The sequence below is a fragment of the Lagenorhynchus albirostris genome, chromosome 2, assembly GCF_949774975.1.
Source record: "Lagenorhynchus albirostris chromosome 2, mLagAlb1.1, whole genome shotgun sequence".
NCBI lineage: Eukaryota > Metazoa > Chordata > Mammalia > Artiodactyla > Delphinidae > Lagenorhynchus > Lagenorhynchus albirostris.
Window position 1 is genome coordinate 1,408,234 of NC_083096.1, and position 21,600 is coordinate 1,429,833.

The following is a 21,600-nucleotide window of genomic DNA, read 5'->3' on the forward strand; positions in this document are numbered from 1 at the left end:
ATAATATTCTAGCATATTTCACCTCTGATCACTCTTCTCCTAAATGCACCTAATGTTTGTCCAATATTTTAGTCTATCCTAGTAGATATTATTACTATTATTTGCAGCCAGCATTTTTTTGTTTACCCAAATATTTTCAAATATCTTTGCTGACCATTTTTTCTTGCATCTCAGAACTTATCTCTAGAAATCATTTTTCTTCTGTCTGAGGTATAAAGAGGAAATTATGCAGAGTTTATTGGTGGTAAACTCCGTTTCTGTTTTTCGGAAAAAGTCCCTATTTTGCCCTCATAACAATACATGCAGTGACATGAAATTACTGCATTATCGAGAGAGTTATACATGTTAAAGCTTTTGATACATATTACTTCCCGGGAGCCTAGGAGGCTCAGGGGCCAGGCCTGGAAGGTGAAGGAGGACCAGAGCTTCTGGTGGAGGTGGTGGGTCGCACAGCATCCCGTCCTGTCTGTGACACGGGGCCCATCGGTGACACGGGGCAGTGGGACTGTGGAGGGGCAAGCTGGGGCCCACAGAGCCTGCGCAGCAGTGTTATTTCCCAGCCCAGACTCCACCCAGGGAAGCCTCTGGCTTTGAGCAGGATTTGGCCAGACAGAGGCATGCAGGAGACGCGGGCTTGGGCGGGACGGGGCGGGGCGGGGCGGGGGTGGGGGGTGGGGGGCTGTCTCTTCACCACGCAGACCCTCGGAACGTTCCCAGCTTTCCCACCCTTGGAACTGACTGCACAGCCCCGGGATGCAGAAGAGCCCGGTTCTGACCCAGCTCTTCCCTCCAGCCAGAAGCCCACCCCTGGCTGGAGCCTGGCACAGAGGCTCTGCACTGGGAATCTTCCCCCCAGCGTGCAGACCCCAAATTCACTTGCAAATGGTTTGCCAGTGTTAGCCAATGCTTTAATAAAGAAACAACATACAGAGAGCAGCTGTCCCAGCACACACACACACACCTGGCTCCCGCCCAGGTCCTCGGGCCCCCGTGCTCTCCCCTCACTGTGGTCACTCAGGCACAGCCCGTCCTGACCTCCCCCCAAGGGATCTGGCCTCCATCCTGCAGAGACATCCAGTTCCCTCTGCTCCCCCAGGCAGGAGGCTCGCTGCCATCCTGTTCAGTGACTCAGCTTGGGGCTGGGAGGCTGAATGCTCGCTTCTTCTTTGTCTTCCCCAAAGCCTCCGTGCCCTCCGGGAGGAGCTTCCCCAGGAGCCCACTCACTCCCCTCTCCCCGGGGCTCTGGGCACGGCCAGCATCCTGCATCCTCTGGGACTGCCTCCCCAGGCCAGTGCGGTGTGAGGAGTGAACCTTCGAGGATCTGCCTTCATTCCAAGGCTGTGGGGACGGGCTGGGGCACTCCAGGGTGTGTTGGGGCTCAGAGCTAGATTCTGCAAGACACAGAGGACCAGGATCCCGGCTTGTCGTCCTGAAGGTCAACGTGACACCGCAGGGGGTCAGGCCTCGGGGCTCTGCCATGGGCGTGTGGGTTCAGATCCACAGCCACCACATGCTCCCCCGCTTCGGGCAAAGTTCTTCCCTGGCCCCGTGGGGAACCGTAACCTCCCCCAAACGATAGGTGTGCACAGGAGCTGGGCACTTCGCAACATTCCTTTCCCGGGTTGAAAGGGCCATTGCTGAACAAAGGTCAATCCCGATTAATTAAAAATGTTTAGGAGTTACTTTTTTTTTTTAACTATTCAAAATATAAGATACTATTGGGGACTAACACAATATTGTAAATCAACTATATTCCAATATAAAATAAAAATTAAAAACATAAAAGAAATGTAGGCTAACAATAAAAAAAAAAGGCTAGTTTTCTTATTAACACACATTATTTACTTTACTGGGGAATACCCATGAGAGAACCAGGGTGGCCTTGGGGCACTAGGTGTCCCTCTCTGGGCATATTTATGAAGGTGCAACTGAGAAGAAGCCTCTTTCTCTCTCATTCAAAATGGGTCGCGAGGTCATTGTGGGAAGCTTAGGTGGGTGGCACGGAGCCCCTCAGGCCAAGAGCTGCTCACCAGTGATCTCATCCACTGTGATGGGCAAACCAAGGCGCCAGGAGGGCCGAAGGTGGAGGTTAAATAACAGAGCTCATGGAGAGCCAGGCGGAGAACCGCGCTGTCCTGACTCCAGCCCACCCCTCTAGAAGGGGACGGGCCCCTTGAGGACTCCCTGAAGGCAGACGGGAGCTGCGTCTCTGGTTCTCCTCGCCCCGCCCCCACCCGGCCAGCTCGCCCCCCTGTCGGGTAGCGTCTCACCCATGACGATGAGGGTGGCGGTGCTGATGGCCTGGCCCAGTGTGTTCTCGGCCACCGCCTTGTACTTGCCACCGTCCTCGGCCGAGACGCTGGGGATGACCAGGGAGCACACGCCCAGCAGGTCGGTGCTGTACACGGCGGGGTCGCCTGCCAGGCTCTGGTCGTTCTTGAACCAGGTGACGCGGGGCCGCGGCCAGCCCTGCACGGCGCAGGTCATGCAGCACTCAGAACCCAGGGGCAGCAGGTGGGTCCGCAGGCCCACCAGGAAGCGGGGCTTCTGTCTCAGGTCGGGCTCCTGGTAGCTGGGAGCCTTCACCGTGACCCTGTCTGCGGTGGAAACTGGCAGGCGAGGAGGGTCAGAAAGAGAGAAGGGCTGCGGCGAGTCCCAAGCCCCTGGTGAACTCGGGCACTGCCTGGACCTTCCTGCCATGTCTCACCCGCAAACTTGGCCCCAAGGCTGCTCTACTCATTTTTTATCCTTTTCTTAAGATAATTTTTGGACTTCTTTTTTCTGTACTACAAGCTAACACACGCTCAGTGTGGACAAATTGGAACATACAAGAAATCAAAAGGAGAAGGAATAAAAACCAAGCACAACCTAATTACCTACCGATGACCACAGCTAGCATTTTGGTGTGGAACCTTTCAGACATTTTTCTACTTTAGAAACTCGTGAAAGTGAGAGAACGAGCATCTGATTTTTTACGGCCTGCTTTTTCTGGCAACTGCTTTGAAGGTTCGCATCTATTTGACTGTAAAAGACTCTGTTTTCGGAGAACAACTGGTCTCTGTCTACCTTTTCGCCTGCCACTGACTCGAGAGACCACCCAAGACCCGCAGACAGCTCCGCTCCTCGCGTTCTCCCCGCGGAAGAAGCGGGACCCACCCTGAATCGCAGACGCGGAGGACCCGGGTGCCGGTGGGCGGGGCGGGAGGTGGGAAGAGCGATGGACCGGCAGCTGTCCCCGCCCTCCCAGCCTCCGTCCCCGCCGCTCTCCGCGCGGAGCTCACCTGGCGGCTGCCGCGGGACGACCCAGGGCTGGCGCGTGTCCGAGGGCTCGCTGGCGCCCAGCTCGTTCTTGGCCACCACGCGGAAGTGGTACTCGTGGCCCGGGAGGACGCCCACCAGGGTGAAGCGGCAGGTGTGCAGGCGCTCGGCCGCGGGGCGCCAGGGCGCGTGCGGGGAGGAGCGCGTCAGCACCGTGTAGTGCAGCGGGGCGGCCCTCCCGTCGGCCTCGTCCGGGGACGGCACCCACTCGACGATCACTGAGCCCAGCGTGCCCTCCCGCAGGAGGATGGGCCCCGGGGCCCGTGGGCGCGCTGCGGGGACAGAGGGGTCAGGCTGGAGCCGGAAGTGCCCACCTGGCCCTGCCCAGGGCCATGAGTCTTTCCAGGTCCCCAGGACCTGCCCGTGGTCCCCACTTCTTCCAGGGCCCTGGAGACACGGTCTCGCCAGGCAGGGGGCTGGAGCCAGAGAGAACTGGGCCAGTTCTGCAGTTACTGCTAGAGGGTGGGAAACCTCCAAAAAGACTCACTTTAATTCACTTTGTCTTGTAAGTAAAATGACACAGGAACAGAATGGGGGCTTCCATAAGACCAAGTTACAGAGCTCTCGCTGTTAGTTGCCCATCATTTCTGGGTTTCAGAAACCCCTCCGGGGCTGGGGCTGGGGGAGACCACCTTTATCCCAGGGGAGGACCACAGACAATTCTTGCCACCGCTCTTTGGAGTGATGTGATGGTGGTGACTCTCTCCGCTCATTGACCCGAAATGAGGGACAACAGAGGTCCGGGGAGGGCTGTGCTCAACTGTCCCCAACCCACCCCCCACCCCCCGCCCGGAGAGAAGGACAGTGATACCCCCCTCCCCGGCCCCTCCTCCTTTCTCCCTTGGGGCGCATAAGAAGGGTCAGGGTGTGGTCACGGGCACACCCAGGCGGGTGGAATCCCGCAGACCTGTGACCAGGCCCTGGGGAGCGGCCCAGCCGTGTCCAGCCCGGGCCTGCCTCACCTGCCACCCTGAGGCGGAAGCTATAGGTGACCTCCTCCCCCCGCGGACCCCTCAGCACCACAGTGTAGAGGCCGCTGTCAGCGAGGCTGGCCGCGGGGACCAGGAGCTGGGTGAGGCCATCCTTGACGGAGGTCACACTTCTTTTAGGCAAGGGCAAGCCATCCTTTAGCCAGGTCACGTCCGGCATGGAGGCGGCCTGGGACGCAGAGGAAGGAGAGGTGAGAGGGGAGTTTCGTGGAAGCGATGGCTTTGAGCTGGGCTGAAGTGTAAGTGTGAGAAGAGCATCCTGAGAGGAGCATCTGGGTAGAGCCACGGGGGGAGCAGGGTGGGGGGAAAGGACAGGAGGCTGCAAAGGGGGTTTTGCAAACACGTTAAGGGCCCCGCACATCACACCCATACAGACACCTGCGTCTCATTCTGTGAGCCACGAACCGCTGTTGTAAGGTTTAACCAGGAATTAGATCTGGCTTCACGGGGCTGGGGGAGCGAGGGCGGGCGGAAGTGGGGAGGACTCGTGGGAGGGGAGTGCTGACCACCCTGGTGCCCAGGCTGGGGTGCCAAGGGGGGGTATGACTTGGGGGGGTCCCTGCAATAGTCCAGGAGGGAGAGTATGGTGGCCTGACCCTGACCAGGGTGGGGGGACCCGTCCAGCTGCCTGATGGCTGCACCACCAACTCCCATGAGACCCTCAGCTCTGGGCGTCAGAGGCACCTGGGGATGCTAACGGTGACCTACCTCACAGGCTTGTCTGGGGACCCAAGAAGTTAACGGTACGAACGGGGCCCAACACAGAGCAAACACTTGGTGTGTCTTAAATACTTTTGTCATCATTACCATCGTCATGATTACGGTCTAATAGTTAAGAACATGTAATTTAGAGTTAGATCTGGGTTTGGGTCTGACTCCACCACCTATGAGTTTCCCACGCAGGTGATGATGATTTTAACAACAACAGCAACAATAATAATACTGGGCACTTGCCGTGTGCCCAGCACTATTTATGTCCTTTCAAGTATTAATTCCTTGAATCCTCAGAACAACCCTTTGAGATAAGTTACTATGAATACCCTCTCTTGACATGAGGACGTCGGAACACAGAGAGGTTAAGTTATGTGTCCAAAGTCTAACAGCTAGTGAGCCATGAGGTCAGAATTTGAATCCAGCCACCTGTGCTTCTAACCACACTGGCTGCTGTACTACACGTACAAACGCAGGCTACGTACTCTCACAACAGACATTCTGAAGTCAAGGGGCATCACCCCGCTGCAGGGAACCCTTCCCAGACTAAGGAGGTGGAGAGGTGGGTGGGGGGAGGGGACGGGGCGAGGGTTTAGAGGTGCAGTACCGAAAGCCACCACCAGAGGGCGTCGTGGACAGGAGCAGAGTGGCCACCCAGCTTCCAGGGGAGGGCTGTCCCTGCCAGGAGGACCCTCCCCTCCCCTCCCCTTCTCTTTGCGGCCTGATTTCCAACACAAGCGCAGGTCCCTGACTAGGGGCCAGAAAGGAGCCGGGAAGAAAGGAGGCCCACAGGGCTGAGACTGCCTGCTGCAGCCCACTAGATGTGCTCACCTCAAAGTGGACAGGCACACGAACTGTGTCCCCAGCTCTGACCGTCAGCGAGTCCTTCGTGCTGGCGTCCATGAGGAACTTGGGACAGACTGGAACACACGGGGTGGCCTGTCACCTCCCTCTGCATTTGGGCCCCAGCCCTGGTCACCAACCAGGCAGGGCTGCGGGGGGACTAGACGCTAGGCCAGCCCAGTGATGCTGAAACCCCCACTGGACATTGGACAGGGGGCCCTGCAGGAACTGGAGAGGGGGCCGGAGGGGAATCCTGGGGGGAGCCGCAGGGCTGGGGAAGGGGGGAGAGGGATGGGGGCTGAGAAAGGGAAGCCGTCAGGGGCAGCCTTAGGGGCAGGCTGGAACGGAGGGGGATGGTGAGAAACTAGCCCAGCTCTTGTGTTTTGCAGATGAAACAACTACCCATCTGAGGCAGGAAGTGGCCCCAGAGCCCGGGATTTGGGGCAGAGCCAGGACGGGCTCTGGGTTGTGGCCAGACCCAGGGTGATTTTCTTTGTGTGTCTCCCTCATCGTCACAAGGACAGCTGGGGTCTGTTGGGATGGCCCAGTGTCAGCTTGGGCCAAAGACAGCTCAGCTGCTCCAGCAGTTAACGCCCCCGGGGAAGACAGTCCCCCTCCGGGTAACAGGGACGGGGGCATCTTCTGCCCTGACGTGAACTCGGGAGCTGAGAGGCAGCCGGCCTTCTCAGGCCACGCTGGGGAGGCAGCAAAGAGTTCTGCAGCGAGCCTGGGCTTTGGGGTCAGTCACCTGGCTGGCACCCGGGCTCTGCCGCATACCAGTGGTACGGCCCAGGGCAGTGGACTGCTGACCTCGGTTTCCTTATCTGTAAATTGGGGATAGTATTGACCTTGTAGGATTTTCATGAGTTACAATGAAAATGCGTTTCTGAAAGGGCCTGCCTAGCCCAGTGCCCTGCTCTTACTAGGCGCCCAAGACGTGACACTCCACTAAGCGGGGGTGGGGGTGGGGGTCCCGGCTCAGCTAGCGCATGGGTGCAACTCAGAGGCCCACCCCAGGAAGGGCCTGGGCTGGAGGAGGGAGGTGGACTCACCACTGACGGGCATGGCTTGCACCACCGTGTCCAGGGCAGTGGGCGGGCCTCGGCCCCCGTCATTCACGGCTGTCACCCGCACGAAGTAGCCCTCCCGAGGCCGCAGCCCCTTGATCGTGTAGGTAGTGCCCGGCACGGTGCCTGTGTGGCACGGACTCCACTGCGGGCTGGCTGAGTCGCCCAGCTCTACCACGTAGCCCAGCGCTTCGTCGCCGTCCTGGGGGTCCGGTTGGGCCCAGCTCAGGGTGATGCTGGCGTGCAACGTGTCCGTGACCTGGAGATCCCTCACGGGCCCGGGGGGTCCTGGCCAGGCACCACGGGGTGTCAGGAGCGGCAACACCTCTCCTGAGGGAGGCCCCTCGGTGGCCACTCACTGGTTTCCCACGGGCGGCTGGGGATTGCTTTCACTTAGGGGTCCGCCTCCAGGCTTTGCTAAAGCACCCGCCGGAACCCGAACCCTTACTCTACCCTGGACTCTTCCTCAGTCTGCACCACCCATCCCAGCTCGCCTCCTCCGGGAAGCCTCCCCCGACTCCTTCCACCCACTCACCAACCTGCCAACCCCCTTCCCCTAACTGTCCTTCCATAATTCCCCCAATCTGCTGTTTTCAACGATGAGTCCTTAGGTTCCAACATCCCTGAAGACTAGAATTCTCTTTTTGTTGTGAGCATTAAGCTCCTAGTCAAGACTGCCTTGGGTACTTAGTCCATACTTTGTGCTCTTTACCTGTAAAATGGGAATGATAACAGCACAGGCCCACCCACCCACGAGGGTTTCAGAACAAAGGTGTGAGGTATGTAAAGGGCTCTGTAGGCTGCACGGCGGTCCAGGGCTCTGGCCTTCAAACCTGGGGAGCCACCTGGGGGCAATCCCTGGGCACCCAGCCCCCCAGACTCCCTGTGTCTCTCCAGGCCCCGGCTGACATGGAAGGACACCCCTGGCACATCCACAAGGGCCAGGAACGTGCTGCTCCCCCAGGGCTTGTCACCAGCGGGCTCATGAGGGTAAGAGCTCAGGAGAGGCGCAAAGAGCAGCTGTAGGCCGCGGAGGGGTGCTTTGACAGGTGTTTCGTGGAATAGGTATTCTCTGCTTGAATTTGGGAAATTTGGATCAAACAAAGCAGGGCAGGTTTCTCTTCTGTAGGGCTTGGAAATGTCCTAGGCTGCCTGTCGTGGACACGTGGACCACAGGTAATGCTGCTCTAGACCAGAAGTGTCCCAAGGATGCACCTGGTTCCTGACACAACGCCAGCCCCCAGCAGGTGACGATGAGCAGATGCTGGCTGGATGGAGAATTGATGGCGAGGCTCCCCATGACCACCCCCTCCCCGTAGGCATGATGTCCCCTCACTGGGGGATGCTTACAGGATGGGACCAAGTGAGCGGGCTGAGCTGGGGAAGCGCTCTTCCAATCCCCATTTCTGGCTCCTGGGCCTGTCTGGTCTCAGTGTAGGGCCCCTAAGGTTTGCCTCGCCCGCAGGGCCTTTCGACCTTTATCCCCCAGCCATCCTGATGTCTCCTTCGGGACTGCCCCGGCCTGCTCATGCCACGGCCACCACCCTCTCCCGGGTTGGCACTCCGCTTACTCGTGGGGTCCTGAGCAAAGACGGCATCCGATGGGGGCCCAGGCTCCCCGGGGCCAGAGGGGGCCACGGCTGTGACCCGGAACTCGTACTGACAGCCCTGCCTCAGGTCCAGTACCGTCCACTTCTTCTCTGTGGGAAGCCCACCCACATGAGTCCCGCCAGACGGGGCCGGGCGGTGCCTGGACGAGACCAGCCTGGCCCTACACCTCCCTGCCCCCCAGCCCCCAGCCGGCTCTGACTCGTCCTCTCCAAGGGGAGAAGCGTGCGCTCAGGGTCTCAGGGTCTGAATCCCTGTCTGGATCTGCCGCTAACGTGCTGGGAAGTCTCGGGCAAATGCCTTCATGGCTCTGGTTCCCTCTGCCTTAGAGCTGCTGTCGTATTTCAGTAAAATGGAACCACTCAGCAGTGTAGGTACAGAAGGTGTCCTCAGTCCATGGCCCTCTTTCCAGAGACGGGAGGCCGAGGCTCCGGGGGGCACAGCCTGGCACCCAGCACAGCCTGCCTGGAGCTCTGAACCCCTCTTTCTCCTACTAGCCTGGGCTTGGGCTTTTCTGAGTTTGTTCTGGGCTCAGAAAGCAGTTTCTTGGAATCTACTCAGGGGGCCGGGACACTTCTCCCCGTCATCATACGGATGAGAAAGCTCACGTTAGAGAGAAACGCGGCGTGAGACTTCCGCTAAACCAGGCTTTGGGCCAGACCATTCTTTGTTTGGGGAAGGGGCACTGCCCTGTGTGTCGAAGGACATGCCGCAGCATCTCAGTCCCTTCACACGAGAGGCCACCCCCATCTTCCCCCTTCAGTGTGACACCCCCAAATTGCTGGATGTTGCCAAACGCCCCGGGAGGTAAACCACCACCAGCGAGACCGTCATACTGAAGTGATCTGGCTAGATGCTGCTACAGCACCTCGGGCCGGGGGTCCAGGGAGGCTCTGGAGGCCAGGACGATGCAGACCACCGCCAGGCTGCTCACCAGGTACCGGCTGCTGGTTCACTGCCACCCAGGTGTTCCTTCCCTTCTTGCGCTTCTCGATCAGGTAGCCAAGGATGTGGGCGCTGCCCGGGCCCCGAGGTGCCGTCCATGACAGAGTGATGCTTTGGCTGGAGGCCGACAGGATGGCTGGCGGGGGAGGGGGCCCGGGCAGAACTGGGGGCAGAGAGCGTGCTGGTCAGTCCGGGGCTGGGAGAGGCGCCGGCTCCCGGGGGGTCCTTGTAGAGGAGCGGGCATCTGGGGCCAGCCACATGCTATCCCTTCTTTGGGGTGTCAGGGGTCTGAGCCAGCCCGAAGTTTGGGGGAAGAGTGGTGGAAACAGAGAAGCACTGTGGCCTGGGGGCTAGAGCCAGCCCTGAGGCCCTCAGCCCTGAGGCCCTGGGAGATGCTGCAGATGGAGGACGACGCCGGTCCATCCCAGGGGCCTGGGACAGCGGCTCTGCCGGTCCGCCCCCGTCCCGCAGAGCCACACCTGGAGAAGACCCCGCACATCCTGCTTTGCTGATCTGGCCGCCAGGCCCCACAGGAGCTGGGGTGAGGCTCTCACAGAGCTCTCGAAGGGCCTCGAGACCCCCAGGATGTTGGCTGGTGGCCCCCGGTCTCTGGGCACAGTGGGGAGCCCGGCACGTCCCCTCCCTGGCCCCGGGCTGTCCTCTCACCCTCGGGAGCCACCAGCACCTCGTCGGACTCCAGGGCCTCCCCAGGCCCCTCCGCGGTCACGGCCCGCACGCGGAAGCCGTACTTCTTGCCCTGCTCCGCCTCGGCGTCTGTGAAGGTGGTGCTGTCCGCAGGGGGCTCGCCCACCTTCAGCCAAGTGCCGAGGCCAGCCTGCCGCCTCTCCACCACATAGTGCTGCAGGGCCTGGCCCCCGTCGTCCGTCGGGGGCCGCCAGCAGAGGCAGACGCCAGCCCCGTGGCCGTCCTGCACCTCCAGGGGGCCCTGTGGGGGCTGAGGCTTGTCTGGGGAGCCCCGAGAGGAGAAGGGGGGTCAGAGGGGCCGCAGGGGAGGGGCGCTGGGCTCCTCTATCAGCAGACGAGGCTGCCCGGGGCTGGAGGTCCTGGGTGGGCATCACCTCGAGGCGTCCCTGGTCTCCACCCCCGACACGCACGCCCCCGGAAGGTGACACAGAATGCACCAGCCCCGAGCCCAGATGGGCGCGGCCTTCTGCCCACAGGCAGTCCCACCTCACTGGCGCGACTCAGCGACACCCCTAGGGCCTGGTGCGTCAGCTGCAGAGACACATGGCCCGGCTCCCCCCAGTCCGAGGAGGGGCGAGGACAGCTAGGGGTGGCTTTGGGTCTTAAATAGCATGCACGTGAGGGCTAATACCAGGGCCACCCCCCCAGGGCCCGCCCCGCTGCCAGGGAGGGCTCTGCGGGGCCGGGGACAGGGCTGGGGCCAGGCTGGCACCTAGGACTTGCAGGGTGAGCTCGGCCCGCAGGGAGCCGCCCTTGCTGCTCAGAGCCACGCTGTACTGGCCGCAGTCCTTCCTGCTGGTGCTGGGGAGGTACAGCCGCGTGGAGCTGTCCCCCACTGCCACCTGGGCCCCTCCGCCGTCGCCGCCGGCCACCTTGACCCCGTCCTTGCTCCAGGTGGCCTGGACCGGGAGGCAGCTCTGGAAGGCGACCTTCATGGTCACTGGCTCCCCCGCCTTGACCACCAGCGGCTCCCTCAGCTTCGCCATCATGTCGGGAGCGATGACCGGGGGCTCTGGGGAGAGGACAGGGCACAAGGAGTCAAAGACGGTGGGCACCGGGCACCTGGGGGCGGGGAGGGAAGGGCCCAGACACACAGCCCCCTCCCCGCCTCGTGAGAACGGGCAGGAGGGACCCAGGGGCTTCATCTGCAGCAGGACAGACGGGCCGGACCTCTCTGAGGACGTGCTGACAGGAATGGGGAGCGTGTGGTTGCTTTTTAAAACCATCCCCTCGACCGAGGGTGAGATCGCCGCGGGCTGCAGGCTGCCGACACGTCCAGACGTTCGGCAGTGGCGTGTGTCGCCGGCCAAGAGCCCGCCTGGCAGGAAAGGGCAGGGCCGGGCCTCACCGAGGACGGTCAGCGTGGCCTCGCTCTGCTGGTCGCCGGCTCCAAAGCTGTACCTCCCAGCCTGGGTCCCCTCCGCGCGGGCAATGAGGAGCCTGTGCTCCAGCCCGTCTTGCTCGAAGGCGACTCCGTCCTGGGCGCTGAGCTGGGAACAAGGCCACAGAGGACCGTCACCCACCCCGTCCAGCCCCTCCCACCGCGGGCCAGGGCCTTTTCTAAGGCAACTGCGGGAATGAACTGAACTCTCATCGTGTGCTCGGCTGGAGCCAGTCACCCGCTTCAGTGTCTCATCAACTGTCCACGACCTGTGAAGTGGGCACCGCTGTTAGCCCATTTTACAGGCGTGGAAGCCAGAGGCCACGGCCGCGGTGAGTGGCCACACCGGGGTCAGCCCGGTCCAGTGGACGCCAAGGCCCTGCTCCAGAGCCCTTGACTACCCCCTGCTGAGATGACAGCTAAAGGGTCGAGGGCTGTTCAGGGAGCCGAGAGCCCGTCCGGCTGGGCCAAGGAGGCGGCCTCCGTACCGGCCTTGAAGGACAGGCAGACTTCCAGAGGTGCCGGGGCAGGACAGCAGTTTGGATGTGGAGGGAGGGCCAGGGGCGTGTACAGGGAGTGGTGAGTGGGAGACACGCCCACTTAAAAAATCCGGTTTATTCCAAGCCGGCACGTTGGTATAAGGAAGAGTGAAAAATCTCTCTACGCCTCTCTGCTTCACTCATCCCTCCCCGCAAACCGGCCGGTAAGGAGGTGGGGGGGGGGGTACCTTGACTCCATCCTTAAACCAGGCTCCGGGTCCCAGGTCGCTGGTGAGGGTGCAGGAGAGCACAGCAGCCTCCCCGCGCTGCACCTCCAAGTCAGCCAGGCCCTGGGAGAAGTGGCCTGTAGGGCCTGGAGAGACACAGGGGAGTGTGGAGGACGGGCGCCCAGGGATCCCCCTGCCGCCCAGTATCCCACCATACCCCGGGAGGCCACACGTCTTGCCAGCGAGGCCAGACCATCTGGTTTTCTCTGCAGAGCCCAGGCTGGTGCAGGGGATCTGGGGGGCCAGGGAGATGAGCAGCCCTTAAGTCACACAGGGCGACGTCTGGGGGACCCACAGCGAGTTAGTTCAACAAGTCCAGTGCTTTGGACACGGGGCGTCAAGACAGATACCAGGAGGGCTCCGAGCCCCGTGCAGCCCGCATCCCCCCACACAAGGAGGAAGAGGTGGCCTCCTGAATGGGGAAGAGATCCCTGGAAATGGGGGTCGCTGATAGCAACAAACGCCTGGGTCTGGGAACGGCCCAGGCACCCCAGTGTCCAGGGAGCCCCCCTTGGCTACCGCCTGGAGCCAGGGCGGCTGAGAGGCACTTACCCCGCGCCTCCTGGGAGAAACCGCCGGCGCCAGGCTTGTGTCTGGATCTGGGACTCCGGGTGGCGTCTGTCCTCTGGCCGCAGACGTCTGACCCGCCCTCTTTGCCGGCTTTCCTGCTGCTGGGACGGCTGGGGGCCTTCCCTGGGCATCCCCCGTCCTCTCCCCCAGGCGGTTCCCCCGGGTCTCTGGCCTTATGTGCTCCCCACCTCTTTGCTGCTCCAACCTCAACCCTGGACCACGTCTGAGTCCTGCTCCTGAATGGACCGAGCCTCCTTTCTGACCTGCCTGACTCCTTGGCTGCCCGGTCCTCGTACTCCTTTAGGGCCCCTGGACGTCGGGCCTCCAGGGACCCCTGCTCCCTCAGGAAGCCCCTTCCTCCCCTCTGTCCTGTGCCCAGCTGAGAGCCGGGCCCCTGGGTCCCCTGTGACCCGTCTCCAGAGCCTTTTCTGCCGGAGCGACCATCTGGGCCCTCCCAGGCTCCCTGGCATCCCGAATCCCCAGGCCTTTGGGCGGAGCCATTCTCCCTCCCAGCAGAAGTCCCCTTACCCAGGACACCTGAGTCCCCTGGGCCGCTAGCCCTGCTTCTTCCAAGACCTGAAGTTTTGCCATCTGGGAACCCTGGGCTTTGCCCCCCACCAGCCTCCTCTCTGCCTGGAGCCCCCTCCCAGCCCCAGGAGGCTTGTGGCCCTTCATGGGTCCCCCCGAAAGTGGCATCTTCCTCCTGCAGGGAGCTTGAAGCCCTGGAGCCTGGGGGCCGGTCCCTGGCACCTGTGCTGTCTTGGCCAGACCCCTGGTCTTCCCAGCCTGGGCCCCAAGCGTGGCTTTCTCCACGCCCACCGGCGGACACTGACACGGATCTGCCCCTTTCCCCGGGCATCTGGCTGCTGTCCAGACCCTGGCCTGTACCTGCTGAGCCCCCCAACCCTGCCCCCATCCTCCCGCCACCCAGCTGCGCAGCCCCGGAGCCCTGAGGTGCCAACGCCCCCTGCCCAGCCGCTGGACCCCTGTCTGTAGCCTTAGCGCCTGACCCCATCTCCCCAGAACCCCCTGAGTCGCCCCTATAACCAGCCTCACCCCCTGACCCCGTCGCTCCAAGGCCTCCTGAACCACCTCTAAAGCCTGCCGCACCCCTTGGCTCCATGGCCCCAGGCTCGAGACCCCGCGACGCCCCTCCGTTGGCTGACGTGCTTCCGGCGGGCGGAGGCCCTGCAGCTCGTGATCCCTGCCCAGGGCCCAGCGCTTCACCAGACTCATCAGCGCCCCGGCTCTCCGAGGCCGGCCCCGCGCGAGGAGCTCGTGCCGGGGGGCCCCGGGTAGCACCCCCAGAACTGGCTCCGTCTCCAGAGCCCCCGGCACCAAGGCCCCTGGCTCCGTCCGCATCTCGTACTTTGCCCGCTGCCCTCAGAGGCCCTGAAGCCCCAGAGCCATCTTCATGGCCTCCTTCTCCAGAAGCCCCCAGAGCCCCCGGGGCTCTGAAGCCCCCGTAATCCCCAGTCTGACCCCAAGGCCCTATTCTCCCCGAGCCCCGTGGTCCTGCCCCTGTGGCAGAGGCCCCGAGGCCACCTCGCCCCACGCCATCCCCGCGGCCCATCTCACCTCCGGGTCCTTTCTCCCTGGAGCTCCATGGCCCATCCCAGAAATCCGGCTCAGACCCCATGGCCCCTGCACCTCTGAACCCATCCATGTCTCCCAGTGTCCCACCAGGGCCCGAAGGACCTCTAAGCCTGTGGCTTCTGGCCTCCACTCCCCGACCAGAACCCATCAGCCCAGCCACCTGGGTGCCCCCCTCACCCCCTTGCCCCCCACCAGACCCCAGCACTCCAGGCCCACAGTGGGCCCCGGATTTGCTGGGGCTGGACCGTGTGTCATCCCAAGGGCCTGGGCCCTCAGACCCTCTTCTGCCCGCCTCTCCTGTTCCCCTCTGCCCGGCTGTCCAGGCTCGGGAATCCTGGGGGCTGCTGGAGCCGTCCTCTGCCTCGCCGAAGGTCCCCGCCGTCTCCGGGCCCTCCCTTCCCCTGAGCCCCTGTGGGCCCCTTTCCCAGCCCCCGGGACCCCCTGGGCCTGCAGGGCTGGTTGTGTAGCCCCTTCCCCCATCCCCAGACCCCCGTGGGCCTCCATCACCTGCCTCCTGCAGTGAAGACCCAGCTTTGGCTTCAGGACCCCCGGGCCCCACGGGGATGCTCCCGCCACCAGATATCGGTGGCCCCTGGAAGTCCTTGCATTCAGAGGTCTGTCCTGGAGACTCCCCTGACCCCAAGGGGCACCCCCGGTCCCCACGGTCAGCTTCACTACCTTTCCGAGAGCCCCAGGACTCAGGGCCCCTGCCTGCCATGGAGCTAGAACCTCTTCCTCTGGAAGGCTCCAGGGCCCCAGGAGCTCCCACCCTGCGGCGGCCCCTGGTGTCCCCCAGGTCAGTCCCGCTGCCCTGCGCTGCCCCGGCCGCTCCTCTCCCCCTTTCCCCACTCAGGCCATCCTCTCCCCCCACCTCATCCGGGCTCTGCCCCTGCAAAATCTCCATCCCCTCCCCTTCTGACCGAGACCCCACATGACCAGCCTGGGATCCCCGCGGGGCCCGCTCTCTGGTCCCAGGTCCCAGCTGAGCGTCCCAGGGCTGTTCCTGACTGAGCCTGGGCAGCCAACTCCTGGGATCCTCGCCATGCCCCTTCCCTCCCCCACTGCACCCCAGCCCTCCAGCCTGAGGACGCCGGGACCCAGCCTTCCTGCCTCCTGCCGTCCCAGAGCATCTGTCCCCCTCGCTGTCGCTGCTACGACCTCGCGGTTGGTCCCCTGCGAGGCCCAGCCCTGATTCTAGGCCCTCCCCTGAGCCCCCTGGAAGGCTCCTGTCCCTGCGTCCCTCTCCATGGAGCTGATTTTCACCAAGAGGAGTGGCTCTGCCCCCTTCTTCCAGAAAGCCCTTTCTTGCCAGTCCAGGGCCCCAGGCTGAGTCGGCTGCCTCCTTGTCCCCCATCAAAGTGTAGCTGCGCCCACCCAGGCCACCTCTGTCTGGGCCAGCTGTGAGCCCAGAAGCCAGCCCGGCCCCCTGGAGGGAGCTCCCTGTGGGGTCCTGCTCTCTGGGTCTCCCCCGCTCGCCACAGATGCTTCTGGAATCTTCTGGGCTCTGGGCTCCTTGTACCTGCTGCTGGTGGTCGGTGCTCGCGGTCAGAAGGCTTTTATCCTTCCCAGCTTTGGTGAGAGGTCACGCCCCCAGAGAAAGACAGGAGAAAAGACCTGTGAACTCAGGCTGAGCCACGTCTCGGACCCCAGAGGCTTTGCCTGACCCTCAGTTTCCCCAGCAGGGAAACAAGCTGACCGTCTCCAGAGGAAGCCAGAATGTGGCAGCTCGTTGGTGGATAAACCCCATCATCACTTCCCCCAGTCCTGTATCCGAGGCCACCCCAGTTTGCTAGGTGGTTCAGGAGGAGTTTTAGAGAAACTACAGAAGCCAAAAGCCATTTGCCATGAGCGGGTGGCTGGTTTATAAAAACATCTACTTGCCCTACTGCCTGCCTCACAAATGTCCGATTTACAGTTTCCTAGGATGACCTTGAACCCAGAACCCTAGGGGAGTTTAAGGGTGTCCTTTGGCCCAACCCAGGGGCTCCTCATCCTTAGTGGACCTGGGCCACTGTCCCAAGCCCTGTCCAGGACCTTAGGGCCATCCTGGATCTGTGCCCAGTGGAGCAGATGCCACTGCGGAGTGCTGGGCTGGCCGTGAAGGGCCTGCACTTGCAGGTGTCAGGAATAGATCTAGGGGGCCTTCCTCATTCTCTGCGGGGAGGAGGAATCTCCAAAGCAGGGGACTGGCAACAGAAGCCCCGCCCCACCTTCCTCCCGCCCTCCTGGGCCCTGAGGTCTCGCCACCCTGGCAGAGGCGGGGAAAGACCAGGCGTGGCCCACTCACCTTCAACCACCAGCCAGGCGCCGCAGGCGTGGAGCTTGGTGCCGAGGGAGTAGCGGCCCACGTCTGAGAAACAGGTCCTTCTTGCCAGAAGCCAGTGGGTCAGCCCATCACTGGACACGAACACCTCGTATCTGTCACTCAGCTGGAGCGGCCGGTGCCGGCGATGCCAGGTGGTGCCGGGGCAGGGGTCAGAGAGAGTGGCCTCGAGGACCGCATCGCCCTGCTCCCCGCAGTGGGCACAGGCCAGCGGGACCACCACCTGGGGCAGGACGGCTGCCGGGGAGCAGGACACAGTGTGACCCGACGCAGGGCGCTGGGAGCTCAGCTTAGCCGCAGCTCCCTGTCACCTTGGACAGGCCACTCCTTGCCCCAGGTATCAGTTTCCCCACATAAAGTGAGGAGTTATAATTAGGTTGTGAACAGTCAGACTCGGGCTCTGGAATTCTAAATCGGACCGTTCTATCTGGGGGCAGGTAGGTACAGCAAGGAAGCCAACAGGCTGAGCACAGTGCTTTACGCCTGCCGTCTGATTAATCCTCACAACCACCTCCAGGGCAGGTGTTATTATTTCCCTCTTACAGGTGAGAACATTGAGGCTCTACGAGTTATATGGCTTGCCCAGCTAAGACATGGTCCAGATGGAACTCACAGCCTGGTCTGGCTGCCCCCAGATCCCTGCCCCCTTCCGCGTCCACCACGCCAGGCCAGCTGGAGGTCTACCCGCTCCTTCTTCCACCTTGACTTAGCCCGACTCTATGATCTACCTGCCGCCCCAAGCCTCTCCTCCCTCCAACGTCCCTTGAGCTGTCAGGTGCTGGGGCAGGGGTTGGGAGAGTGGCAGTGGGAAGGGACAGAGCTTGATGAGGGGGGAAGGGACAGTGCCGGTGGGGTGTGGGCATGGGAGGCAGGGAGGGGAGGGGTCTGCACAGGGCAGGAGCGGGCCGACCTGGTGGAGATTCTCGCTGGGGGGTCGTGGGAGGGGAGGACCCACATCCGAGAGGAGGCCGTGGAATTAGGCAGATCTGATCTGAGAGTGAGTGGAGGCTATGCACAGCCTGTGAGCCAGGCGAGAGCCAGGTACCCCATGTCTGAGACCCTCAGCGGAGCCCAGCCCAGCACCAGAAGAACACAGACCTCGGACCAAGAGTTTGAAAAGGCATCATCATAATTTAACCATTTGGGTACCCGTTCCTCTCCCCCGCTGCGAGGGGGGCCATGTCACGTTCACCTACCCCCCGCAAGGGAACCGAAATGGGCGCCCCCCACTCAGACTTCGGCAGGGCCGACCGCTCACCGCTGGCCTCCAGCTCCGTGCGGGAGACGCCGGCATCCGGCACCCTGACCCGGTAAAGGGCAGCGTCCCCCGGCCGCAGGTCTCGGGTCTGGAGCTGGTAGTGCTTCCCCAGATGCTGCAGGCAGTGCTTGGTCTGGTTGTCAAAGCCATAGGGGGCCGTCTCGCCATCCTGAGGCCAGGAGAGGAAGAGGGGGCTCCAGGGCCTCAGTGGGTCCACAGCACCTCCTGCCCCCATCCTGCTTGCTGACGACCGGCCCGGGGAACCAAACAACACCAACACCGCTGGATGATAAAGGGGTGGGGCGGAGAGGGGCGGGGTGGAGCCCCAGAGCACGTGGTGGAGGGAAAGAAATGCTCTAGGAATATCCATGGCTCTTACCACGCTGTAAATGATCTGCTGAGTTTATGCAAGAGACACCCGAGATTGCTGAGCCGGCACTGCGGCAGGTGGAGCAGAGCTCCTACCCGAGCAGGGGCGAGCAGGGGCCGGGAGAGAGCGGGTGTGGCCGGGCCCCCAGGCGTTCATTCACGAGGAAGCAGAGTACTACCAGCGACTGATGCACACACCCACCTTAGCCACGCCCTGGAACGACTGGCTACTTGCTGAAAAACAGATGGTCCCTGCTCTACAAGGGTTCGGCTCGTGATTTTTTTTTGTCTCTACAATGGCGCGAAGGCAATGCACATTGAGTAGAAACCGTACCTGGAATTTTGCCTTTTGATCTTTCCAGGCTACTGCTGGGCAGCGCAGCCCCAGCTCCCGGGCAGCCCGCCATCACGAGGGTGAACCCCCGACACACCGAGAACCATTCCGCACCAGGCAGCCATCCGCTTTTCGCTCTCGGTACAGTATTCAGTCAATTACAGGAGCTACTCAACACTTAATGACAAAGTGGGCTTTCTGTTGGATAATTTTGCCCAACTCTAGGCTGATACGAGTCTTCTGAGCATGTTTAAGGAGGGCTGGGTTGACCTATGTATGGTGTTCAGTAGGTTAGGTGTATTCAATGTGTCTTCTTTTTTTTATTTTATTTATTTATTTATTTATTATTTTATTTATTTATTTTATTTTTGGCTGCATTGGGTCTTCGTTGCTGCGTGCGGGCTTTCTCTAGTTGCGGCGAGCGGGGGCTACTCTTCATTGCGGTGCGCAGGCTTCTCATTGCGGTGGCTTCTCTTGTGGATCACAGGCTCTGGGTGCACAGGCTCAGTAGTTGTGGCGCACGGGCTTAGTTGCTCTACGGCACGTGGGATCTTCCCGGACCGGGGCACGAACCCATGTCCCCTGCATCGGCAAGTGGACTCTCAACCACTGTGCCACCAGGGAAGCCCAGCTTTTGCCTTCTTGATAAAAGGGCCAGATATACCCAGGGCCACTTCTTCCCCCTCTTCCTGCCTGAATGGGGGTTGAGTTTGGGTCTGCAGCAGACAGCCTACGAGGGTGGGTGGTAACCCTACCCCTAACGGTGGCAGAGCCGTGGGACGGGAAGAGTCTGGCTCTCCAGCGACAGCCCCGAGCTGTGGTTGGAGCCCTGGACGCCACCCAGGACTTGTCATCGTGGACATAAGGAAGTGGCTTTGTTTCTTGGGCCGCTTGGAGGAGGGTTTTCTGTTATTTGTGGGCAAAAGCATAACCAATTCAGAGACGAGATCTGCTTTCCAACAGATTAATTAAAGTTTAAAGTTAATTAATTTAAAGTTTCAGAAACACTGAGCAAACCGAAACAGAGCATGTCTGAGGAAGGATTTGGCCTTTGTGTTACCTGTTTGTCCCCCCCATGCAGATTTCTACAAAACAGCTTGAGGCCAAGAGAAGAAAACAAAGCCCCCTGAGTGAGTTAGCAGAAGACCAGGACTCGAAACCCACTTTCAGGGCCTGACCTCGGTCCCCAGGGCCAAGAGAATATCACCCAGCCCAGCTGCAGGGGGCACCCGCGCGCGTGAGCCTCCTCAGCACCCGCAGAGGCAGCGCACGTGCAGCGGAAGAAGCCCAGGGCTCTGCACCCGGCGGGGCTGCGGCCTCCGTGGTCTCCCCACCCAGCACCGGGGCCTGATTCCCCTCAGGGCTCTCCCACGCCCTGAGCATCAAGGGCTGGGCTGGGGGGTGGGGGGGAAGCCCGCCTTCCATGACCGTGAGCCTGCTGAGCACGCGGCCTCCCCGTTCGTGTTCACTACTGTGCAGCGGTGCAGGTCTGTGCCTGGCTGGTCAGCTTGTGATCTGCAGAGAGGCCGAGGGCAGGGGAACAGGGGAGGGGAGCTAGCCTTCCCCTCCCTGCGTTCACTGGACGTGATGACGCTATAAAGACGCACAAGACACACTCCAGGTTCTCACGAGCTCCAAGGGTTCATCAGGGAAGCGGACCCCAAGACAAAAACCTGGGTCAGGACAGCGGCGGATGGACCAACTCTGCCATCAGAGGCACGTGGTGTGGCAGAGAGAGCTGGCTTTCCTGAGTCCGACGGATCCAGGACTAAATGCCGTCTCTGGCGTGTGCTATGGGCAGGTTACCTAACCTCTCTGGACCTTAGTTTCTTTACTTATGAAATGAGGTTAATAATACCCCCAAAGCAGTGAATGGTCAGGATTAAAATATATAATCTAAGTCAAACGATGAGCCCAGGGCCAGCACATCGTAGGTGTTCTGTGATGGGGAGCTATAAATATTACCGATACTGCCCAATAGCGACTGAGGGCCCGCTGCAGGTCGGGCACCGGCTGGGCACTTTACGTAAACCTTTAATGCTCATAAAAACCCCATGAAGGGGGCTTCCCTGGTGGCGCAGTGGTTGGGAGTCCACCTGCCGATGCAGGGGACGCGGGTTCGTGCCCCGGTCCAGGAGGATCCCACGTGCCGCGGAGCGGCTGGGCCCGTGGGCCGTGACCGCTGAGCCTGCGCGTCCGGAGCCTGTGCTCCGCAACGGGAGAGGCCACAGCGGTGAGAGGCCCGCGAACCGCAAAAAAAAAAAACAACAAAAACCCATGAAGGAGGTACTATTATCACCCCAATTTACAGAGGAAGAAACAGAGATTTAGAGAAGTAATGGACTTCCTAAGGCCGAGATGCTGGGCCTGGGATTGTAACCCAGGCATCCTCCCTCCAGAGCTTGAGGTAAGCTCCAGGTAACCTATCAGCAGAGGTCCCTGTGAGCCTGCTGGGTCCACACCTGGTTCTGGGAATATCTCCTACTCGTCTGGGGACTGGAGACCTTCTAGGGGATGGGAAGAGAAGGGCAGACCCCTGTCAGGGGAAGAGCCGCGGTTCTTAACTGCAGCACGTACTCCTTGCTGCCTGGGCTGTCCGAGATCTGGTACTTGCCGGAATTACTGAGGTCACCTTTGGAGCATGCCAGTGCACCTGGGGTCCAGGCTCCCCACAGACCACAGCCCGAAAGATGGCATGTTTCCCTGTGGCAGGAAGAGGCAGGCGGGTAGTTTGATGAGGTGGGAACGATGGACAGGATCCTTTACTGAGATTTTAACTTACGTTCTGTCCACCTCTCTGGGCACTTGAACTGCCCG

The 21,600-nt window shown here is 61.5% G+C and overlaps 1 protein-coding gene and 1 long non-coding RNA gene across 4 annotated transcripts; one reads left to right on the plus strand and one right to left on the minus strand.

Moving 5' to 3' along the window:
- Positions 1–886: 886 nt before the first annotated feature.
- On the minus strand, positions 887–18,347 carry IGFN1 (immunoglobulin like and fibronectin type III domain containing 1). 3 transcript variants are annotated; one of them, XM_060126451.1, is made up of 17 exons: positions 18,081–18,347; positions 16,787–17,059; positions 16,019–16,068; positions 15,883–15,884; positions 12,886–13,001; positions 12,295–12,419; positions 11,535–11,676; positions 10,899–11,198; positions 10,148–10,447; positions 9,471–9,644; positions 8,500–8,628; positions 6,914–7,216; positions 5,850–5,938; positions 4,281–4,476; positions 3,282–3,590; positions 2,271–2,609; positions 887–1,391 (listed from the first exon to the last, which is right to left on the minus strand). In XM_060126451.1, exons 1-17 carry the CDS (start codon positions 18,313–18,315, stop codon positions 1,129–1,131), a joined length of 3,345 nt encoding a protein of 1,114 aa, XP_059982434.1. In that variant the 5' UTR covers positions 18,316–18,347; the 3' UTR covers positions 887–1,128. The 3 variants fall into 3 exon arrangements, with proteins under 3 accessions (XP_059982434.1, XP_059982426.1, XP_059982419.1); XM_060126443.1 differs by lacking the exons at positions 15,883–15,884; positions 16,019–16,068; positions 16,787–17,059; positions 18,081–18,347 and having other exon boundaries at positions 10,148–10,255; positions 12,886–13,834; XM_060126436.1 differs by lacking the exons at positions 15,883–15,884; positions 16,019–16,068; positions 16,787–17,059; positions 18,081–18,347 and having other exon boundaries at positions 887–1,429; positions 12,886–13,834.
- Positions 18,348–18,575: 228 nt separating this feature from the next.
- LOC132507272 (uncharacterized) lies at positions 18,576–20,951 on the plus strand. The gene is made up of 3 exons (XR_009536113.1): positions 18,576–18,714; positions 18,812–18,924; positions 19,865–20,951. It is a non-coding gene; the product is annotated as an uncharacterized LOC132507272 (long non-coding RNA).
- The last annotated feature ends 649 nt before the right edge of the window (positions 20,952–21,600 follow it).